The sequence below is a fragment of the Staurois parvus genome, unplaced genomic scaffold (assembly GCF_062004578.1).
Source record: "Staurois parvus isolate SC_StPar_1 unplaced genomic scaffold, SC_StPar_1.0 ptg000104l, whole genome shotgun sequence".
NCBI classification, from domain to species: Eukaryota; Metazoa; Chordata; class Amphibia; order Anura; family Ranidae; genus Staurois; species Staurois parvus.
Window position 1 is genome coordinate 11614382 of NW_028317900.1, and position 23004 is coordinate 11637385.

General features: G+C 39.9%; 1 protein-coding gene across 1 annotated transcript in view; it reads right to left on the minus strand.

Annotated features, from left to right (window-relative positions):
• Positions 1 to 4538: 4538 nt before the first annotated feature.
• The window catches only part of GALNT16 (polypeptide N-acetylgalactosaminyltransferase 16), a 206571-nt gene continuing 188105 nt past the window's right edge, over positions 4539 to 23004 (minus strand). Inside the window, exons 14-15 of the mRNA XM_089671333.1 lie at positions 13762 to 13878; positions 4539 to 5879 (exon numbers count right to left, since the gene is read on the minus strand). Coding sequence (XP_089527459.1) covers positions 5742 to 5879; positions 13762 to 13878 — 255 coding nt within the window. The 3' untranslated portion in view covers positions 4539 to 5741. The remainder of the gene's footprint in view (positions 5880 to 13761; positions 13879 to 23004) is intronic.

Sequence of the window (23004 nt, forward strand, 5' to 3'; positions counted from 1 at the left end):
ATATCTAGTGGTGGAAAAGAAGTAGTGCAGGAGACAGCTCTGGATTAAATGTGGCCATTGCAGCAAAAGGGTTTTTTGTTTTTGTTTTTTACAGATTTTTTTTAAATTGAGAAAATCCACTTTATGTTAAATCTGTACACAAAATTACACACCATGTGACGTGTCTAGGTTGCCAATATTCATTACCATTAGTTAAAAACTGCCATTTCTGCTTCTTAGATACAGTATGTTGTATGCAACAACTGAAAACTATGATATTTTATCTATCTGTAAGTTGGGGATGTGGGAGACTCTTGCTAATGACCACAAATGTAAGGAGAATTCTCCCCAATGAATATAGCACTATCGTATTGTGAGCTGTAGATATAATAATTCTTAGCAGGGGTTCCCTGACACCAGAAAGTTATTTCAAGGGCTCCTTCATAATAAAAATGTTGGGAAAGGCTGCTGTAGACTGTTATTAATCTTACATTTGATTCATTTCCTACACAACAGATGTGAAAAAATGACTACAGACAGCTTGTAAAATCGGAATAAATTATTACACAGTTATACACAAGCAAAGAGTGCATTCTAAAGTCACAATGAATTACCAACAATGGTTTTCATCCAATATGACATCTGCAGAATAAAAAGGGCAGAATAACAAAGAACAAAAGTATTGTTATAACATATCTGGTCTCAGTTTTAACTCATACTGTGGCTCATTTAAATGACTTGCATCAATGGAAATATAATTCTAATAGAATGGTCACTGTTGGAATAAACCACTGATTCACTTAACAGCCGTTATGATTTCTATTAGAAATGATATTTCTCTATTGTATTTTATCCAGTTAATAACAGACTTTTGATCCCACCTTAATAATACTGTCCATTACTTTAATTACATTAAATGGGTGTCTGCTGAACTCTTGGTATGTGTTCTTTCAGCAAAACTCAACACAATTATCAAGACTTGAAACACAATATTGTGAACCTATATGATGATGTCACCTTTGTCCTTTCCAATAAAGATTCTAATTCTTAAAGCTGAACTCTAACCAAAAGACTAACTACAAAGATAAAAATTCTCTGTTGAAGATCTTGTATTTTTTGTCTATCCAGTCATGAGATTTCCATTGCTCTCCTGCACAGCACAGCTGCACAACACTTGCAAAGTCTTGTCTCTCTCCCCCAGCCCGTGAATGGATAGTGAAAGGAGCAGCATGATGGTGAGCTCCTCTCTCTACTTCTTTTCTGTCTCCTCCTGTCAGCATGCCCTTTGCACTGCACCAACATTATTGGCTCCTTGTGCTGTCTCTGTCAAATCTAGGTACAAGCACTGCTTGTATTAAAATATACATTCAAGAATGTACTAATGAATAGAGAGCTGTGTTTATTTGTTTCTTTTATATCTGCCTGGACAGATTGACAGCTGTTGGGCCATATAGTATAAACTAAACAGAGCTAAATGCTAATGCAGCTCAATAGCTCTGTGCTAAAGGGATTAGGTGGGTGGATGTATGGTTTGACTGAGTAGGAAGGAGTTTTACTAAGCAGGGAAAACACTGTGCATGCTAGCTAGCCCTAACTTTTAAGGAAACCTAATAAATATATATACATATATATATAATATATATATATATATATATATATATATATATATATATACATACATACATACACACCATACTGTGTAAAAGTCATAGGTAGTTAAAATGTAAATGAAGAATGTTTTCAGAAATAGAAGTATTCATAGTTTATTTTTTTTATCAATTAACAAAATGGAAAGTAAATAAACAGAAGAGAAATCAAAATCAAGTCAAAATTTAGTGTGACCTCCCTTTGACTTCAAAACAGCATCAATTCTTCTAGGTACACTTACACACAGTTTATGAAGGAACTCAGCAGGTAGGTTGTTCCAAATTAATTCAACATGCTATACCATCAGGGAAGTGTTTGACTGGCCCCAAATTTATTCTGCAGCAAGACAACAACCCCAAACATACAATCAATGTAATTAAGAACTCTCTTAAGTGTAAAGAAGAACAAGGAGCCCTGAAAGTGATAATGTAGCCCTCACAGAGCCCTGGTGTCAACATCGAGTCTGTCTGGGATTACATGAAGAGACAGAAGGATCTGAGAAAGCCTACATCCAAGGAAGATATGTGGTTAGTTCTCCAAGATGTTTGGAACAACCTACCTGCTAAGTTCCTTCAAAAACTGCGTGAAAGTGTACTTAAATGAATTGATGCTGTTTTGAAGGCAAAGGATGGTAACACCAACTATTATTTGCTTTGGATTTCTCTTCTGTTCATGTACTTTCCATTTTCCAAGACTTTTGCACAGTGCTGTGTATGTATATATACAGTGGGGATCGAAAGTTTGGGCACCCCAGCTAAAAATTTGTATTAATGTGCATAAAGAAGCCAAGGAAAGATGGAAAAATCATCAAAAGGCATCAAATTACAGATTAGACATTCTTATAATATGTCAACAAAAGTTAGATTTTATTTCCATCGTTTACACTTTCAAAATAACCGAAAACAAAAAAATGGCGTCTGCAAAAGTTTGGGCACCCTGCAGAGTTAATATCTTGTACTGCCCCCTTTGGCAAGTATCACAGCTTGTAAACGCTTTTGTAGCCAGCCAAGAGTCTTTCAATTCTTGTTTGAGGTATCTTTGCCCATTCTTCCTTACAAAAGTCTTCCAGTTCTTTGAGATTTCTGGGCTGTCTGTCACGCACTTCTCTTTTAAGGTCTATCCATAGATTTTCAATTATATTGAGGTCAGGAGATTGTGAAGGCCATGGCAAAACCTTCAGTTTACGCCTCTTGATGTAATCCCCCGTGGATTTTGAGGTGTGTTTAGGATCATTATCCATTTGTTGAAGCCATCCTCTCTTTAACTTCAGCTTTTTCACAGATGGCATCAAGTTACCATCCAAAATTTGCTGAAATTTTATTGAATCCATTTTTCCTTCTACTCGTGAGATGTTCCCTGTGCCACTGGCTGCAACACAACCCCAAAGCATGATTGATCCAACCCCATGCTTAACAGTTGGACAGAGGTTCTTTTCATTAAATTCTGTGCCCCTTCTTCTCCAAACGTACCTTTGCTCATGCCAGCCAAAAAGTTCAATTTTAACCTCATCGGTCCACAGAACTTGTTTCCAAAATGCATCAGGCTTGTCTATATGCTCATTTGCAAAGTTCAAACGATGATTTTTGTGGTGAGGACGTAGAAGAGGTTTTCTTCTGATGACTCTTCCATGAAGACCATATTTGTACAAGTATCTCTTTATAGTGGAATAGTGTACCACAACTCCAGTGTCTGCCAGATCTTTCTGGAGGGATCGTGCAGTCAAACGTGGGTTTTGAATTGTTTTTCTCACGATCCTGCGAGCTGTTCTGTCTGATATTTTTCTTGGTCTTCCAGATCTTGCTTTAACTTCCACTGTTCCTGATGACTGCCATTTCTTAATTACATTCCGAACAGAGGATATTGACATCTGAAAACGCTTTGGTATATTCTTATAGCCTTCTCCAGCTTTGTGAGCGTCAACTATTTTCAGTTTCAGTTTTCTAGACAACTGCTTAGAAGAACCCATGGTGCTGATTGTTGGGGCAAGGTCAGATGAGTCTGGGCATTTAAAACCTTTGAGATTGACATCACCTGGTCTGCCCAGACGATGATTGAGAACAATCCATGACACTGGCAGGTTTCGGCTTGGCAAAGGGGGTAGTGCATGCTATAAATTCTGCAGGGTGCCCAAACTTTTGCAGACACCATTTTTTTGTTTTCTGTTATTCTGAAAGTGTAAATGATGGAAATAAAATATAAGTTTTGTTGACATATTATAAGAATGTCTAATCTGTAATTTGATGCCTTTTGGATCTTTCCATCTTTCCTTGGCTTCTTTATGCACATTAATACAAATTTTTAGCTGGGGTGCCCAAACTTTCGATCCCCACTGTATGTATATATATATATATATATATATATACATACACACACAGACACATGGGGGTCAGGGTTGACTGTTAGAGAATGTTGAACTCTCTATAAGGCTGCCAGGGTGTATCCCCACAGTCCTAAAGTAGGGATGCTAGCATCACTTTCTCTAATACACCAATAACCACTAATGGAAGCAATACATATCTGTATATGCAATACAACCATCAAAACAGACCAGAAAGCTATTGCTAAATGTGAAAATCACATAATAACTTAAATTATGTTGCAATAGCAACTAAAAATGTGTACTTAATTCAAATGTACTATAGTTTCTCTTCAAAGTGGACCATTTTTTAAAGTACTGTACAAGTTCACCTATTAAAAAATCCCCCCAGCCCCTCTCCCTATCCCCCTCAATATTACTAGAAGTAGTTGCTCTTTTCCCCTGCAGGCCTTCACCCAGCAGTCGCAGCCTCCTATAATGTGAGCAGCCTGTGATATTAGTGAGCAGCTGGGAACTAGATTTTTACTGGATGGGTTGCAGACAGTGAGGAAGACTGCAGCAGTTGTATGAAGTTACTACAGACCTACCAGTGTACATGGACCTGCAAACTCACAGCTACGGGTAATGAGAAGGGGGGGGTGGTTGTTTTTTTTTTTTTATAGGTGAACATGTGCTTTTAGCCCTTGGCTTATATGATATTGCAGTTACGAGAATCCATTTGTTCTTTTTACAAATCAATCATTTTCATTTAGTCTGCAGATTTTTATTACATCCAGCTAGGTAGTCTTTTGTATGGTTTCCATCAACTGATAAAATAAAGAAATAGCCGAGAAGCCACTGATGAAGCTGTAGTCTGTGAACTACATCATGGCAATGGTTGTCAAGGAAAGTCTTATACCCAACTCAAGAGACAACTTAAATGGATGCAAAAGAAATTATAATTATAAGGAAATGTTTTAAAAAGTAATTTAAAAATAGTCATGAACCTTCTTGAATCCTAAAACTGGAAACAGGCGTAGGAGTAAAGTTTGGATGAAGAAACCATATGAAACACAATGAGATTGTAAACACAACACAAATCTGTGGATTGCAGAGCTACATGTCACATACAGTACATCTGAGAACATGCAGAGCTAAATGTCAGAGAGACACATGATGCTCAGTGTTGCATATTTGAGCCTCTAACATTCAGAACTACATGTAAGAAAGACAGCAAAAAGGTAGTTTAAATATAAGAAAATGAAACAAAAGGCTTTAGCTATAAATCTAACATTTCTAATATTGTGACATGCAACTCAGCATTATTGACCCATTAGTCTTTAACTTATACTTCTGATGTCATGTTGTCTGTCCATATAGAAACTTTACCATATAGGAGTTCTTTAACACTGCATGATAATAAATTACTAATCAAGTCATTGAATGATCTGAATGGAAATGTGCTTGAGGTTTTACAGCGCGTCAGGCTGTTGATAACACGTTACATCTTCACTGAGGATCCACAAGACTTTGCTTTGCAGTGGACGAGATGAAAAATACAGCCAGAGATGGAAAAACATGATTGGATCACTTTATAAGAAATTCCACTGGATAAAATAGAATTCCAAGTGTCAGCCATATCCAGAGGCAACTGGACCCCAGGGAAAACTGTGAAGACATCAAGTGATGCCGTTCAAGGGCTGGCAGTGTCTAACCACCTGTGAAAAGTCTTGAAGTTTAATGTTCAGAACCTGGTGGTCCATGAAATGTCCCAGGATCTCACCTCCGTGGACCATGTAGAAAGCATTGTTCGGAATATTCATGTTGCCTGGATCACTTCCCACTGTTGGCTTCCCAGATCTGACTGGCAAGGGTTGATCATAACTCTGGAGGTATGAGTGTCCAAACACAGGGCACTGCTTAGATGCTGCAAGAAGTGTCCTTTCAACTTCCATTTCTGAGGAAGACAAGATAACGTACAGTCAACATTATTCTATCATCAATCCAATATCAAGGTAACTGCAGAATAATGTCGGCCAAACACAAAACTGAGTGGATATTGACACATACAAAGCCCCATAATAGATGATCAGGCCCATTACCCTTACCATGAAATAGTTAAACCAGAGTCTATCTGTAATAATTAGATACTGTAAGCAAAATATGTACCATAAGGTCGGCTTAAAGTTGGTCTGGCCATGTTGGCATGATAAGAAAAAGGAGAGAAGCGCCTCTAAGTGCAATAAGTCTTTTTATTCAAGTCTAAATGTAGAAACACTCACATGTGTGAAGTAATCATAAGCATAAAAACCGTGGTTAACAATAGTTAGCGGTGGGGTGGTACCCCGGGTGAAGAGCCGTCATCTTACTGCGATGTGGGGAGGTCAGCTCTCGGCTGGAACAGCGTGGTGGCTGGAGGGGGAACAGTGGTGAGGCCGGCCTGCATGCACGTCCTCCCTCAGAGCCGGATGGAACGCACGCTGTAACGTAGCGGCGGCGTGGCCGTGATGACGTCAGATCCCAGGGTGCACTGCGACGCGTTTCGGAGCATGCACTGGCCGTGGAAGGCGAAAGTGCACTCCTTTTTCAAGCAGGGGGAGGTGGATGAACAGGGATGAATATATAGGGAAAGTGAGTCTAATTGATCAATTAACCAATTAACCAGTGATTGACCATTGCTGTCAGGTGAATAGTGTAAAGTCATGGATGTTAACTGGGGGGTAAAGGAAACCAAATGGAAAAAAGAGAGGATGTAATAAATAAGAAAACGGAAGACGAAAGAAAAATGATAAAATGAAAAAAAAAAAAAAAAAATTATATTCTGGGAGATTAGTGGGGTAAAATGTTCACCTTGCAGCACTGGCACATCAATTATGTAACAGTAGTGAGCAGATATTTAGTGGTAATACAGCATGATTGCAAGATGATAAACATATTGGTAATAATACATGCAGATGACATTATAAAAAGTATTATAAAAAGTAAATTACATTGTAAAAAATAGTAAAAAATAGAATAAAATATAAATAATGAACAAAAGGTTAGAAATAATAAACTAAAAATTGGATTTAAAAAAAAAAAAAAATTCGATAAAGAATTCGATTAAAAAATTCGATAAAAAATTTGATAAAAAATTTGATTAAAAAAAAAAAATTTATAGAGAAAGGGGGGGGGGGGGGAAGTATCATTGTGAGTGTTGAGTGGCTGTGAATGGGAGATTGTAGTGTTTATAGTATGGTGTTAATGTCTAATTCCTCGTTGAGTCCGCCTGGGGACAATGTATCTAATGTAAATATCCAATAAGTTTCTTGTGAACAGAGTTTTTTGAAATGATCAGACTCAGAGAGATTGTTGTGTATGGATTCTAAGACCCATACTTGTAGGCCATCAGTGGATTTTTGGTGATATTCAAGGAAGTGGCGGGGGACGCTATGTTTGTCTTTACCATCTTCAATAAGACGTCTGTGCTCACCAAACCTGGCGCGGAGGGGTCTGATGGTGCATCCCACATATAGGAGGCCGCAAGGGCAGGATATACAATAGATCACATGATCAGTGGAGCAGTTGTAAAATTCTTTGAATGAATAGGTTTTTCCTTTTGTGGTGAAGTTTTTTTGTCCGTGTTTAACGAATTGTCGGCATGTATAGATGCAACAAAGCGCTATGCAAAACTTGCCAATTTGTTAAACACGGACAAAAAAACTTCACCACAAAAGGAAAAACCTATTCATTCAAAGAATTTTACAACTGCTCCACTGATCATGTGATCTACTGTATATCCTGCCCTTGCGGCCTCCTATATGTGGGACGCACCATCAGACCCCTCCGCGCCAGGTTTGGCGAGCACAGACGTCTTATTGAAGATGGTAAAGACAAACATAGCGTCCCCCGCCACTTCCTTGAATATCATCAAAAATCCACTGATGGCCTACAAGTATGGGTCTTAGAATCCATACACAACAATCTCTCTGAGTCTGATCGTTTCAAAAAACTCTGTTCACAAGAAACTTATTGGATATTTACATTAGATACATTGTCCCCAGGCGGACTCAACGAGGAATTAGACATTAACACTATACTATAAACACTACAATCGCCCATTCACAGCCACTCAACACTCACAATGATACTTCCCCCCCCCCCTTTCTTTATAAATTTTCTTTTTTTTTTAAATCAAATTTTTTATTGAATTTTTTTATCAAATTTTTTAATCAAATTTTTTATCAAATTTTTTTTTTTTTTTTAATCCAATTTTTAGTTTATTATTTATAACCTTTTGTTCATTATTTATATTTTATTCTATTTTTTACTATTTTTATAATACTTTTTATAATGTCATCTGCATGTATTATTACCAATATGTTTATCATCTTGCAATCATGCTGTATTACCACTAAATATCTGCTCACTACTGTTACATAATTGATGTGCCAGTGCTGCAAGGTGAACATTTTACCCCACTAATCTCCCAGAATATAATTTTTTTTTTTTTTTTTTCATTTTATCATTTTTCTTTCGTCTTCCGTTTTCTTATTTATTACATCCTCTCTTTTTTCCATTTGGTTTCCTTTACCCCCCAGTTAACATCCATGACTTTACACTATTCACCTGACAGCAATGGTCAATCACTGGTTAATTGGTTAATTGATCAATTAGACTCACTTTCCCTATATATTCATCCCTGTTCATCCACCTCCCCCTGCTTGAAAAAGGAGTGCACTTTCGCCTTCCACGGCCAGTGCATGCTCCGAAACGCGTCGCAGTGCACCCTGGGATCTGACGTCATCACGGCCACGCCGCCGCTACGTTACAGCGTGCGTTCCATCCGGCTCTGAGGGAGGACGTGCATGCAGGCCGGCCTCACCACTGTTCCCCCTCCAGCCACCACGCTGTTCCAGCCGAGAGCTGACCTCCCCACATCGCAGTAAGATGACGGCTCTTCACCCGGGGTACCACCCCACCGCTAACTATTGTTAACCACGGTTTTTATGCTTATGATTACTTCACACATGTGAGTGTTTCTACATTTAGACTTGAATAAAAAGACTTATTGCACTTAGAGGCGCTTCTCTCCTTTTTCTTATCTACAGAAGTTGCTACAGCTTATTTGGAAGCCTTGCCCTCAGTGCCACACGGAATCCTACGCTCTTCATACAGTAACCACTAATACCACGATCACCCCATACTACCATTTCCCAGGACTTTGCAGTGTTTGCGCTGTTACAACCCTTCCTCATTTCTTCTGAATCATGTTGGCATGATGGCTGTAATTTTCTGCACAAGAGATAAACAGCAGTTTGTCCTGGACATGGAAAACAGCACAACAGGGGCCATGATAACCGCATACAAAACATGATATATGATGATCTGTAGACAGACACACTGGTTTTTCTCTGCAGATCACACTAAACTACAGTTCCCAAATTGATTATTCACCAAGCTGCATCAGAAAATTAACCTTGCACAGAGACCTGCAATGCATTGCTTAATTGTGTTATTATGGGTTTTTTTTAAGCTGTCAATTCTACTTTTTGGGTCAAACATATACATAGATTAAAAACTGGCATAAGCACAATACACTGCTTTTGTTCACTCCAAACAGGTTTTGCATTCCTTACCATACAGGGCTACAGGCATGCAGAATCAGCTTGAAGCAGGTCATTTGCTGATCAGAAGGAGGTCAACTGCACCTGGCAGTCAATTCCTAAAGTGGTTCTAAAGTCTAACAGTTTTTTACCTTAATGTTGCATTAAGTTAAAAAAACTCCCCACATCTGTTCCCCCTACCCCCCAAAACACTTACCTTAACCTGCTCAGTGATACAGTGCTGTAGCCCTTCTCCCTTTCTGGTTTCACAGGAGACAGGCAGCAGCAAGAGTCATAGACATTTTGACAGTCAAATCCTGGAGGGAGCAGGGGCATAGCCAAGTCCTGCTGTATGTGTCTGTAGATGCACACAGCCCGGCTCGGGAGCGTGCCTGCACTGGAGCCCCCATAGCACACCACTTGCTTTGGGGGGGCACTAGACGCACTGGCAGGAGATTCCAGAAAAGGAGATAAGGGACTTTTCTGTACAATGTCACATAAACATCTGTTACATTAAAAATAATATTAGGTTTTAATATTACTTTAACATCACAAACTGATGCTATCAATACATATCCAGAGACCATTGACAAAGACCCCGCAATATGATTATTTACTTTTTTTTATTTATGTACAGTGTTATGTTAAATATTTAGTTGGCTAAATAGCAGTTAGAAAGTGCTTCTACTTCTATATCAAGACTTGTGGACAGCCCTGCCAGACGGACAAGATCCAAATCTACTGGGTGGCAGTGTACCTAGGGGTACAGGTTTGATAGTGGAAGTGGACTCACAGTTGCCAGATCCTAAACTTTGTTATAACCTATTTTACGCATTATTGTATTGTTTTTGTGCCATTTCTGCTTTCATCTGTATCTGTTTCTATCTCTTTCCTTTGCTATGGAAATTTTTAAAAGTTAAAAAGTGAAAAGTGCATTGGATTCTGTCTGCTAATAAAACTCTTAAAATACTTCACATAGATCACCTTGTACAAATATATTAAAATTCCATGTAATAAACCTTAAAGTTGTTCAATTCAAATAAGAAGTATCATCACATGTATAACATGCTTGTAAATCTCACAGGGAACACAGTGCACATCACACACGTGTTCATTCCAATCTGAGAAATTAATTGACATGGTTATTACTTTCAGGACTGGCTGCAGCTCCTCCCCAGGCTGAAGCCAAAATTATGGGCATTCCTATTGGGGACTTACAGCCAGAACTGAAGCCTCACTCCCTCTACAACCTGCTTCACTCCATGTAATATTGCAGCCCTGTCTGTGCCTCTGGCTACCGTACATATATATTAAAAAATTAGCTTGACTGAGCCCACACCTTCCTGCTGTTTCACATGAAATAGGTTATCAATTAGTTGACTTGTTTTCTTGTGAAATACAGTGGCTGCAGAATTTAGAAGAAAACAGAAGGTGCCCAAGGAGCTGAGGTGGTACAGGGCTGCACGATTAGAAGAAAAGCTGGCCGATTGCAGAGGAGGGGGTAGCATGGGCTGTGCGGGTTTGGTGTGCATTGCCCGTCATGCTCTTTCTTTCAGTCGTCACTCAGGACTGCTGTCTCATCCACGCAGTGTTGTTGGATAGCAGTAGAAGGTTGGAAGGAGGTGAGCTTTCTGGTAATGCTGCTCATGATCCAAAGCCCAAATTTAAATAGGGACAAGTGCTATGTGCACTGCATCCCCTGGGGGATTTAACAAGCATTTTATACTTGTAGCGATACTTTTTCTTTAACCCCCTGCTGTCTGAAAAGGCAAATAAATATGGCACCTAAAACTGTTCATAGGCGACGCTTTAAAAGCCTTTACAGGTTATTTAAAGTTAAACATGAATTGGGGCCCAAGAATTATTACTCTCACTCCGATATTTGTAGTGATACCCTTCATGTGTGGTGCAATCACCATGGACATATACGTGTCTGCATTTGCGTATGTGCTTAAGGGGGCAGAGACGCTTTTACTTTTTTTTTTTATCTACATACATTTTTTATACTTTAAAAAAATCACCTAACTTTATTGCTATTACAAGGGGGAGAACAAGCCCCCTTGTGATAGCTTTAGGTAGGTGACAGGTACACTCTTTATGGAGACATCGGGGTCCATTAAATCCCTGATGTCTCCCCTGCCCTCCAAAGCAACTAACCAAGCGCAGATTATGCTTGATTACCTGCTTCCCTGACTGTAAAAGCCAGGGAAAGAGAGCACTAAAACTGAAAGTCACATCATTTCATTTGAACAGGAGAGCCCAGGAACCACCGTAGATGGTAGGAACCCTTCACCAGAGCTGTAAAAGGGATCCATTTTACAAGACAGCTGATCACGAGCTGAAAAACTGTATTAGGATCATAGCAGCAGCTGTAGTCATGATCCAGTTATAACCACTTGCGGACAGGATGTTTTTATACTCACGTCGGTCAGCAGGTGGTTAACATTCTTGCAGATATCCTGCCCCATTACCTAAATACAGACCTCAATAGCTCAAGTGGTAATAACACACAGAAATGGATGAATCATTGCAATGACTTACAGTATCTCTGATTGAACAGCTCAGTTCAATGTTTCAATCAAAGCAGGACAGGCTGCAAAGCTGCCCTCTGCTGCGCTGTCTCTTTAGAGAAGTCTTACTGCTTAGGGAATCTTTTGTAATGGAGTATTTGTTAAGCAAAAAAATGCTTGAGAATTGTAAAAACAAGAAATAAAAAATAGAAAGCAGAAATAAAAAAAATAGTCCAAAAACTTACAAACATTAAAAAATAAATATAATAGAATTAACCCCAGCACATTATTTCCCTTTAACTGAAATAGCACAGAGAACATTGGACACATGCAAGTAATGCTCTTACAACTGCAGTAGAGATTTTTATAAAGTCCCTGAAATGAAATGCAAGCAAAATGCACACATGCACTGTATATCTGTCATTATCAAAGATCTTCCAACACAGGGATGTTACTACCGCAGGGGCGGACTGACCAATTGGAAACTCGGGCACTGCCCGAGGGGCCGGGGTCAGCAGGGGGCCCCATGAGATGCCCTGGTACCTTTTTCATAGGCTTTTTTGAGCTTGGGCAAGGACACAGGGGCCCCATGATCCCCTATTGCCCGGGGGCCCCATGAGTTGTCAGTCCGCCCCTGAACTACAGGGGGTTGCAGGGGTCACAGTTGTGACCCAGTCTCATGCTCCAGGAGACCTGTGAGACTCCCAGTCACACCTGAATGGGGGGGGGGGGGCAGTGTTGACGGCATATAAAGGAACCAATCCCTCCATTTTCCTCCTTCTCTTCTTCCTCCTGCAGGCATTCAGCGGCTGCAGGAGTAAAATGGAGGGATCGCGTCCTTTATATGCTGCCCCCGCAGCCCCTCCCATCCAGCTTCTTTCTGCTGTCCCCAGGGTCCCTATGAACTTTCTTCCTAAATGTAATTTATCACCCCCTTCCTTGTCTGAATGGACAGAGTCAGTGATCGGTAAATATAAACTGTGTATACTCTGCTTCAGTTTATGAATGAATAGGAAACGGTGTAAAGAGCTATTCCTGTCCATTCATACTGTGTTGCCGAGGCTTCAGAGATGGAGATTGAGGGCTGTGTCCTCAATCTCCTTTCTCTGTCTCAAAGGTGGAACATCAGAGGTCTGTTTAGACCCATAAATCTCACCAAAGCCCCCCAACGGGGCTCCTAAAAAAACTGTAAAAAAATAATTAAAAAAAATATTGTAAAATAAATAAATAAAATGGTAAAAAGTAATAAAAAATAAAATAACAAAAATAAAAAACCCACTGACACCAGTGGCAGAACTATCAGTGTTGCAAAGGTTGCACTTGCGTTCTGCCACCAAGCTGGGAGGGAAAAGCCTTGGCTAGGGGTCAGGGGGGCCCATTATGGTTTCTTGCACCAGGGACCTGAAGGTTCTAGTTATGCCTCTGCCACCAACATGCACAGTTTGTTGTTATATCAAAATGTTTTCCACCTCTCTGAAATGTGATGGCATGTCTGTTGAACATTACCTTAATTCAGTATTATTATTATTATTATTATTAACACTCTATTTCATGATTTCATAACAGGATGGATGTGCAGTGATAAGCACTACAACTAATCACACATTAGCTTTTATTATTCTGACATATAAACTGCTACAGTTTGTTATAGCTTATAAACATCATTGTACTTGTACGATGTAATAAAAGCACCATATACAGAATTAGCTATTAATATCTACTACATGCTTAAAACCATAGTTACCTGTCTGCTATCTTTCTGGTTGCAGTGTTCAAGCATGACAAGGGCTCCAGTGGAGAATGATGTGATGGACAGGCACTTGTCTTGCTGTCGAATCAAGGCATCACTAAGGACCCACTCCTGAGATTTAAAGTTAGAAAGAAATCAGATACGGAGTAAAAAGACAGCATACAAGAGATAAAAAGCATTGAAAAAAAATTGCAAGCTACTAGATTTACATATGGAATGTTAGCAGTCATTTCTCTCTGTACAGAGGAATCCCAGTCTAAGGCACCAAGTTAAAACACATCAACAACACATCAACAACATCCCAAAGACACAACTTATGGAACCCTTTTCCATTCCCTTAATACCCTCAAGTTGAATAAGTGTGTTGTGATATGGGACCTCAGGATCACAGCCAGCAGTTTGTGAAAGTGACAGTCTTTACTGAAGTCACTAACAAACCAGAAAACAACACAGCTTTCTTCAGCAAACAAACACAAAGTAGTTCATAAATCTGGTCCAACAGAAAAAGAAGAGAAGGGCTCACTGTTACTGTTACAAGTGCCACAATGGGGTTTGGGGTTTTCCCATCTACTTCAGGGGCCCCAAAGAGGAGGTTCTCCAACCTAGACCACCATGATCACTTAGGTGTGTTCTGCTCTCTCCCTCACAGACAGGTGCTAACTGTTTTCTCTTCCTTTTCTGGAATCTGCTCCTGAAAGGGTTGGCCTGGGTGCATCAAAGTCCACATAACCAGGATTTGGAGGTTCTCCCCTTCCAAAACTCTTTGAACCTCTTACATTCCAGGTGCCTAATGAGGACTTGACAACCCAGAGTGTACTGAAAATCAGTCCTCTCCTCTCCAGCTGGACTATTCTGTATGGTGAGAACATCTGAGTAATCATCATTGCCTTCAAATTGTCCTCCTTAAAGGGACAACAACCCAAATAGTGGGAAAATATACCTGCTGTCAAGGACCATCCCTGGCATCCTGTACAGTATATAAAAGAGTTCTGGGCATTTTCTGTTGTGTATTCTAATAAACTCCCATTTTATGCTGCATGGTCACACATATCCCCACAAGGAGTTGTCCCCATGCAGACAGTTAATTACCAGCAGCAGATTGGATTACAACATTGATTAGATATGAACTGAGTTCTTCCCTTGGCAGGAATGTGCCTGGGGTAAACAGTTTTCCACACATGGCAAGGGTGGCCATTGACTAGCAGATATATCACTAAAAATATTAGGCAGAGGATATCTTCCCATCTGAAAAAGATTTGTTTCAGCACCAGGACCTGCTGCAATTATTACTTGATAGTGACAGTGAAACTAGAACAATACTTTGATCCCTTCACACAGCAGACGGAAGGGCTCATTGGGTCTGTTCAAAGGAAGATTTTCCATAAGATTTCCAAGGTAAGCTAAAATGGTTGAATTGTTTAAAAAAACTGGGAACACTGCATGTAATAATATGGCTTCCAATGGCCACAATATTTCTGAATTTTGATTTCTTACCCAAACCTGTTACTTCAGTTTTTGACAGATTATGAACATTTAATAAACAGTCTAACAGTTACCTACGTGTGTTGTGGCCAATATGGTGGTCCCAACTCATCCAGCTAGATTCCGTATTTATTTTTTGTAATATGAAGAAAATAACAGGAGGTGCAGAACACACAAATGGGGATGGGAACACCCAAAACTCCCAGGTGTAAATGAGATGGGAAATATGACAAGGGGGATCTTGCTGTTGAAGTATCCAAGACTGTTAAGAAGCCAACCACTGACCTTTTCCATTAAAACTCTTCGTATAACTAATCTACGACTTGGGTAGATAGACCCATTAGGGTAAATGACTATTTCCTTGCAATCCAAATGTGTAGGATTTGAATGGAAAGGCTTAAAATATTAATAGAATAAAATGTTTTTTAACTGGAATTCTCCTTCAACCAGTTCCCGACCTTGCTGTAGCCAAAAGTTGGCTACAGCACGGTTGGCTAGTTCTGGGAGGGTGTCCATAGATGTCCTCCCAGACCCACACCCCAAGCACACCCTCTGGGTCTTGCACCGGGACGATCTGTGATCCGTGATGGATTCAGGGAAAGGGCCAATCAGAACGGCCTTTTACCATGTGATCAGCTGTGTCCAGTCACAGCTGATCACAGTGTAAATAGGAAATGCTGGTTATCGGCGGTCGTCTCCTCACGCTGACAGCATGTGAGGAAAGCCGGTAAGTGGCATTTCTCAGAAGGGACATCTACATTAATCATCAGGGCACTGATGATCAGTGCCCTGATGATTAGTGCAGCCCCATCAGTGCAGCTAATAGTGCCCATCAGTGCTTTGTATCAGTGCCCATTAGTGCTGGCTATCAGTACCCATCAATGCTGACTATCAGTGCCTCCTCAGCGCTGGCTGTTAGTGCCCATCAATGATGCCTGTCAGTGCCCATCAGTACAGCCTATCAGTGCAGCCTCTTTAGCACACATCAGTGAAGGAGAAAAATCTCTTATTTACAGAACTTTATAACAGAAACTAAGAAAAACTTTTTTTCCCAACATTCTTAATTAAAAAAATAAAAACCCCAGTGGTAATTAAATACCATTAAAAGAAAGCTTTATTTGTCTAAAAAAAAAAAGATAAAAATTTAGTTTGGATACAGAGGTGCAATTGTCAAAGTGCAACAGCGCTGAAGGTAAAAATTGGCCTAGGCAGGAGGGGGTAAAAGTGCCTGGTAGGCAAGTGGTTAAACTCACGTGGGATGCCAAACAGCTCATCAGCTCAATGTAGATTTATTAGTAAATTCTGCCAAGCCAAGATATGATTCAGTGTAATGGAGAGATAATATGTCATCTGTTCAGAGTGAAAAATACTATCTTACCAACATAACACTCTTCTGTGTAGTATGTCATATTACAACATCTTATTAGAGATAAACTACACATTAGCTGATTAGTGTTGCTGACCCCATAGCCAGACCACGTATTGACTGAATCTACAGTATGCATTTTTCATTGGTGATACAGCCATATTATTATTATACATACATTTAATATGAAATAAAACCTTATATCAGTAAAGAAACGGCAAACCCAGATACGCCTACGCTTAGGGATGGACACTGTATAGATAGGACCACATCACAAATGTCTTGGGATATGCACGCCTTGCTGCCCTCAAATGACTGAGGAAGTCCAAATATACTGAGTAGAGAAAAACAAACAGAGGGCGCAACGGCCTAGTGCATTACCTTAAAAAATGTATTTGTTGAATGATAAAAGTAGGTATTGTACTCACAAAATGACAATACAGTCAAAGGCACATCATGAAAGAACAGCTCTGTCCAATGCGCACCACGTGTCTGACTGTAATGGGAACTCTGGACCTCCAACAGGGTGACGCGTTTCGAGGACTTGCCCCCTCCATGGATGAATTCAATAAATACATTTTTTAAGGTAATGCACTAGGCCGGTGCGCCCTCTGTTTGTTTTTCTCTACTCAAAACCTTATATTGCATTGAGGGGAAATAGACATTCTTACGATTATTTGAACCATGTTAGCATAGCTTTATTTCATTCAGATTGTCTAGGATTTACAGTACTATTGTTGACAAGACAGGGGAAGGGGTAATGCAATGGAGGTTATGACAGCTCTATGCTATTTTCATCTCTATCAGCCGAGTTGCTGTAAGATATCAGTGTACTGATGCAAAGAACACAGGAGAGGTCTCTTAGCCATGACCTTATTTCATTTGTGTTGCCTTGGGTATGTGCAAATGATGATGCCCTTATAATTCCCTTTAACCCCATTCCTGCTACCAAGTTATCATCGCCACAATTCTAGAAGTTTGAACATAAGCACATTTCTGTATTCTACTTTATTGCTCCAGTTTCTGCTGGATAAACTGAGCAGAGCTTTTGTTGCTTATATGGTTACATAGAAATTATAAGGAGTGCAACTGTCTGTGTATGAGGATGTCTGGATACACTTGAGTCAACAGGTCAATTCCCTATTTATTTATGGCCACTGCAATCTCCAAATAGCCTTGAACAGACAGATACATTCTGTATTGCTCAGCTACCCTGAAGACAAATACTGAACTCCGATGACCTGGTAAAATTAGCTTTGTCTAGAATACAATTTCAAAGAAACACTTTCTTATACCAGATACTTGGAGCGTCAGCAGCAGATGACCCAGATAACTTCAAAGAGGCGGTATCCGAATTACAGCATGGTGCATTGCCCTTTGATAATCCATTGTGGACAGTGAATTTAAGGTAAACCCTGACAATGATATTCTCTTTTTTTGCTCCCCTTTGGGCTGTTAAATATACAATGTGTTTTGTATCATCTGTTTAATATGTACAGACAAATACCCATTGATACTACCAGAAATCCAGAGAGCTCCCAACGTCCTGTATACTCTGCCTCTACCACCCTGAAATCTCAAGTAGTGTTACTTATCAGCCCTGCCGAACTCACTTCTGTGAACTAAATTACACATCCGCCCAACATAATGGAGGAGAGGAGGAGTTGTTCTGTAAACCACAACAGGAGAGAGCAGCCTGTGCATTTTTAATTTGTTTTCCGCTATAAACAATAAAAAGACCGACAATTTTGGGAAAAAAACAATATTTTTGAGTTTTTGCTATTAAACATTTATATATCTGCTATTAAACATTAAAAAAATCTAAAAATCTAAATTCGTCCTAAATTAAGTCCAAAATGTATTCTGCTACATGTCTTTGTTAAAAAAAATCCAAATATCTGTAAATTAATTGGTTTACGTGAAAGTTATAGTGCCTACAAATGGTGATATACAGTTGTGTTCAAAATAATAGCAGTCAGACATCACTAACCTGATCAATCACTGTTTTTGGTAGAAATTATATTTCTACATGGCAAATAATTTACTAGCAGTTGTAGTATAGTAATAGAAATCCAACAGACCCAACAGTCATGACATGCATGCTGCTGATTCTGTGTAATTGAATCACTATTTGAAAGGGGCATGTTCAAAATAATAGCAGTGTGGAGTTCTATTAGTGAGGTCATTCATTCTTTGAAAAACAGGTGGCAATTATTGCCCTTATTTAAGGAAGGAAGGCAGCAAATGTTGTACATGCTGGTTACAGTGCATTTCTCTCTGAAATTCTGAGGAAAATGGGTCGTTCCAGACATTGTTCAGAAGAACAGCGTACCTTGATTAAAAAGTTGATTGGAGAGGGAAAAACATATAAAGAAGTGCAAAAAATGATAGGCTGCTCAGCTAAAATAATCGCAAATGCTTTAAAATGGCAACCAAAACCTGAAAGACGTGGAAGAAAGCAAAAAACTACCATTCGAATGGATAGAAGAATAGCCAAAATGGCAAGGACTCAGCCAACAATCAGCTCCAGGAAGATCAAAGAAGGTGTAAAGTTCCCTGTGAGTACTGTTACAATTAGAAGACGCCTATGTGAAGCCAAGCTATCTGCAAGAAGCCCCCGCAAAGTCCCACTGTTGAAAAAAAGACGTGCTGAAGAGGTTACAATTTGCCAAAGAGCACATTGACTGCCCTAAAGAGAAATGGCGCAACATTTTGTGGACTGATGAAAGTAAGATTGTTCTTTTTGGGTCTAGTGGCCGGAGATTGTCAGACGACCCCCAAACACTGAATTCAAGCCACAGTACACTGTGAAGACAGTGAAGCATGGTTGCTCAAGCATCATGATATGGGGATGTTTCTCATACTACGGTGTTGGGCCTATTTATCGCATACCAGGGATCATGGATCAGTTTGAATACATCAGAATACTTGAATTGGTCATGCTGCCTTATGCTGAAGAGGAAATACCCTTGAAATGGGTGTTCCAACAAGACAACGACCCCAAACACACCAGTAAACGTGCAACATCTTGGTTCCAGATTAACAAGATTGACGTTATGGAGTGGCCAGCCCAATCCCCGGATCTTAATCCAATAGAAAACTTGTGGGGTGACATCAAAAATGCCGTTTCTGAGGCAAAACCAAGAAATAGAGAAGAACTGTGGAATGTAGTCCAATCATCCTGGGCTGGAATACCTGTTCACAGGGGCCAGAAGTTGGTTGACTCCATGCAACACAGATGTACAGCAGTTCTCAGAAACAGTGCTTATACAATGAAATATTCATTAAGTGATTCAAAGGAAAACAAAATCTTCAAACATTTTTCAGTTTATATAGTGAATGTTTGAGTTTGTAAAGAAGAATACAAACACTGCTATTTTTTTGAACAGTCTAATATTCACTTTTCTTCAATTTTTTTGGAAGAACAACACAAATTTGATATATTTTTCTTCATGTTTTGATATGGAATAGAATGTGTAGTGTTCCCAATGCATTTGTGTGTATGGAAATAAAAGCTATTAGAACGATTTTTAGCTTTATTCACTTTTTTCAACACACTGCTATTATTTGGAACACAACTGTATATACTGGAATTGTTTTTTTTAACTAGAAATGGCGGCGATCAGCGACTTATAGCGGGACTGTGGCGGGCATTCTGATACTGGGGAGAACTGACTGTCACTGACATCCCCAGTGACACTAATACAGTGATCAGTGCTAATAAAAAGCACTGACACTGTACTAATGGCACTGGGCAGGAAGGGGTTAACATCTGGGGTGATCAAAGGGTTAACTGTGCTGTTTTACAGTGTGCTGTGTGTGTGCTTTACTGTGTCAGCACATTGCTTTCATTATGCAGAGCAATACAAAGCAATGTGCAGGAGATGATGGGTGAGATCTGTGTTGTGTACATACAGACCTCTCCCCCATCAGTGACACTCTGCGATCGCCAGGTGCCGGCGGGGAATCACTGGCTTGGATCCGGTGACCGGCAGCTGAGGCCGCCAATGGAAGCACAGGTAGGCCGTGTGTGCCCCCCTACCCGGAAATGCAAAATCACAAATATATACGTGATTTTGCGCAGCCCTGCCGCCCTGTAGCAGTATTTCTGCTATAGGCCAGCAGAAAGCGGTTGAACAGAAGCTGGTCGTTAGACTTCTTCTGTCAAATGGTCCTATTAGAAAACCAGCATTTGATCAGCTCTTGCAGCCAATGGCAGTGTATCCTGAAGGGGGGAGTCCCTGCTATCAGAATACAATAAAACGGCAAGGGAGCTCCCTGCATCCTCATCACTTGCATGAATTCGGAGATCTGGCAGTTTTTTTTTTGTCCAACCCACTGGTTGAATGTAAAAAAACCTGTCTGTGTATACCCTGCTTTAGATGACAATGCTGCCTTGCCAAAGATACAACACAGTAAATGAGGGTTGTCACCCTTGGACAGGGTTAGTGTTACTGACAGGATTACTGCTAAAAATAAAGGACAAAACATCTGAAAAACAAATAATGTATATCTAAGAACAAGGAAGCCGCAACCAGTGGCACCGCTATAGCCATAGCAGCCCACATGGCTGCCATGGGGTCTTGGGGGAGACTATTGAGACAATTAAATATAGGAAATCTGTAGAGTTAAGGGTTGGGGGAGTTGCTGTTGACACTGAGTCAGGAAGTGTTAATGTCAGACACACAATAGGAATCTTCAGGATCATTGTTCTAGTCACAGATCCCCCTTAGCAAGCTATGCAGTTAGGAGAATTTATTCCGCTGTCTTAGTGGTGTATGTTTATTGTCCTCAGAGATTCTGGTCATCCTTACCAGCATTGAAATTAACCCTTTATGCCTAATGCAGTTCCTTTAGGCTGTAAAAATCCCAGAGTGTCTCTTCAGATAAAAACTGATAAGACAGTTGAGATTTATACAACACACAAATAAGAAGTGCTGCCCGAATAACTGATGCAATAACATAAATCATAAACTTAAATACAATAAATACAAACAATCCATGATGTGGATCACCAGTACGGGGATCCATGGTGTTCCTCACCTCACATTCCTATTATGTATATATGTATTAACTTATATTCTTTTGCTATCCTTTACTTTATATCTAAGACAGTCTAGTTATACTTATATTAAGTATATAGTGAGTTAGTTATGGTAATGTATTATTTAGGAGGTTTCTGTTCCCAGTTTAGCCTAGTAAGGTAGCGTAGGCATTGAGGTGTACATCCAGGAGTGTACCAAGATGGCGGAGGACAAGTAACCAGTACCCAGCGACTTCCGTTTACCTGTTGGGAGTACTAAGATGGCTGACGCTACACATCCGACCAAATAATGTGAAGGCCAGGTGTAGTAGGCGGAGCTGTAGCATATAAATGGATTCACCTATCACCATGGACCTACGGTTCTGAGGACTCCCAGTGGGAGGGGCGAAACACATTGGTTACGGACCGTGGTGACGCTAGCACTGGTGTTTGGAGAGCACAAGCGATATACAACTGTATAGCCGGCGATTCATGTTTTTTTTCTCTGGAAACATGTGAGTGCAATATAAGTGTGTTTGCGTTTAATTAATAAATGGAATTACACTATTCGTATGCCTCTTTCCATTCCCTATATGCATATACTAAATATCGGCACCATATCTGGATCACTGAGGATGACAAGTATCATTTAAATCAGGAGGACTACAAGATCCAGCATAACTGTGCATGCCCCACCAAAGCGTAAATGACTCTTACTTCACCATAAGTTGATGAGTTAGGGGGCACTCAGGCGGGGAGCACAGAGCACTTATCACTTATTAGTTGCTAAAGGAGCATCTGCACTTAATGATTTCACTTTAAGTACTTTTATTTCACATCATGGATTATTATTATCTATTGTATTTAAGTTTATGATTTATGTTATTACATCAGTTATTTGGGCAACGCTTCTTATTTGTGTGTTGTTAATTTTGAGAAGGTTGCACCTTATAGAAGCAGCAGCCTTTCACATTTGTAATTATTGGGTGTGCACTGTTGATTTGTGTGTCCTGAGCACAGGTGATTATAATTTAGTACAGTTGAGGTTTATAGCTCTGCAAAAAAGCCACAGTTTTAGGAAGTTTGAGGATTTAAGAACAATTAACATTTATGTCAAAACACACAATGCTGTGAATTTAATTTTTAATATTGCTACTACAACTCTTGTGTTGTCCTGAAATGTTTAACCTCTTGGCGCCGGTGCCTCTCGGCCCTTCAAGAGTTGAAGAAGCAAGGAGGCAGGGCGGGGTTTTAGGGTCACGTGAACACCATGATTCGCCGTCACGGCCATGACATGATCGGAAAAGTTCCCGATCGAAAGGGGAGATCGGGACCTTTCCAGAAGTAGCGGACATATGTGCTGGGA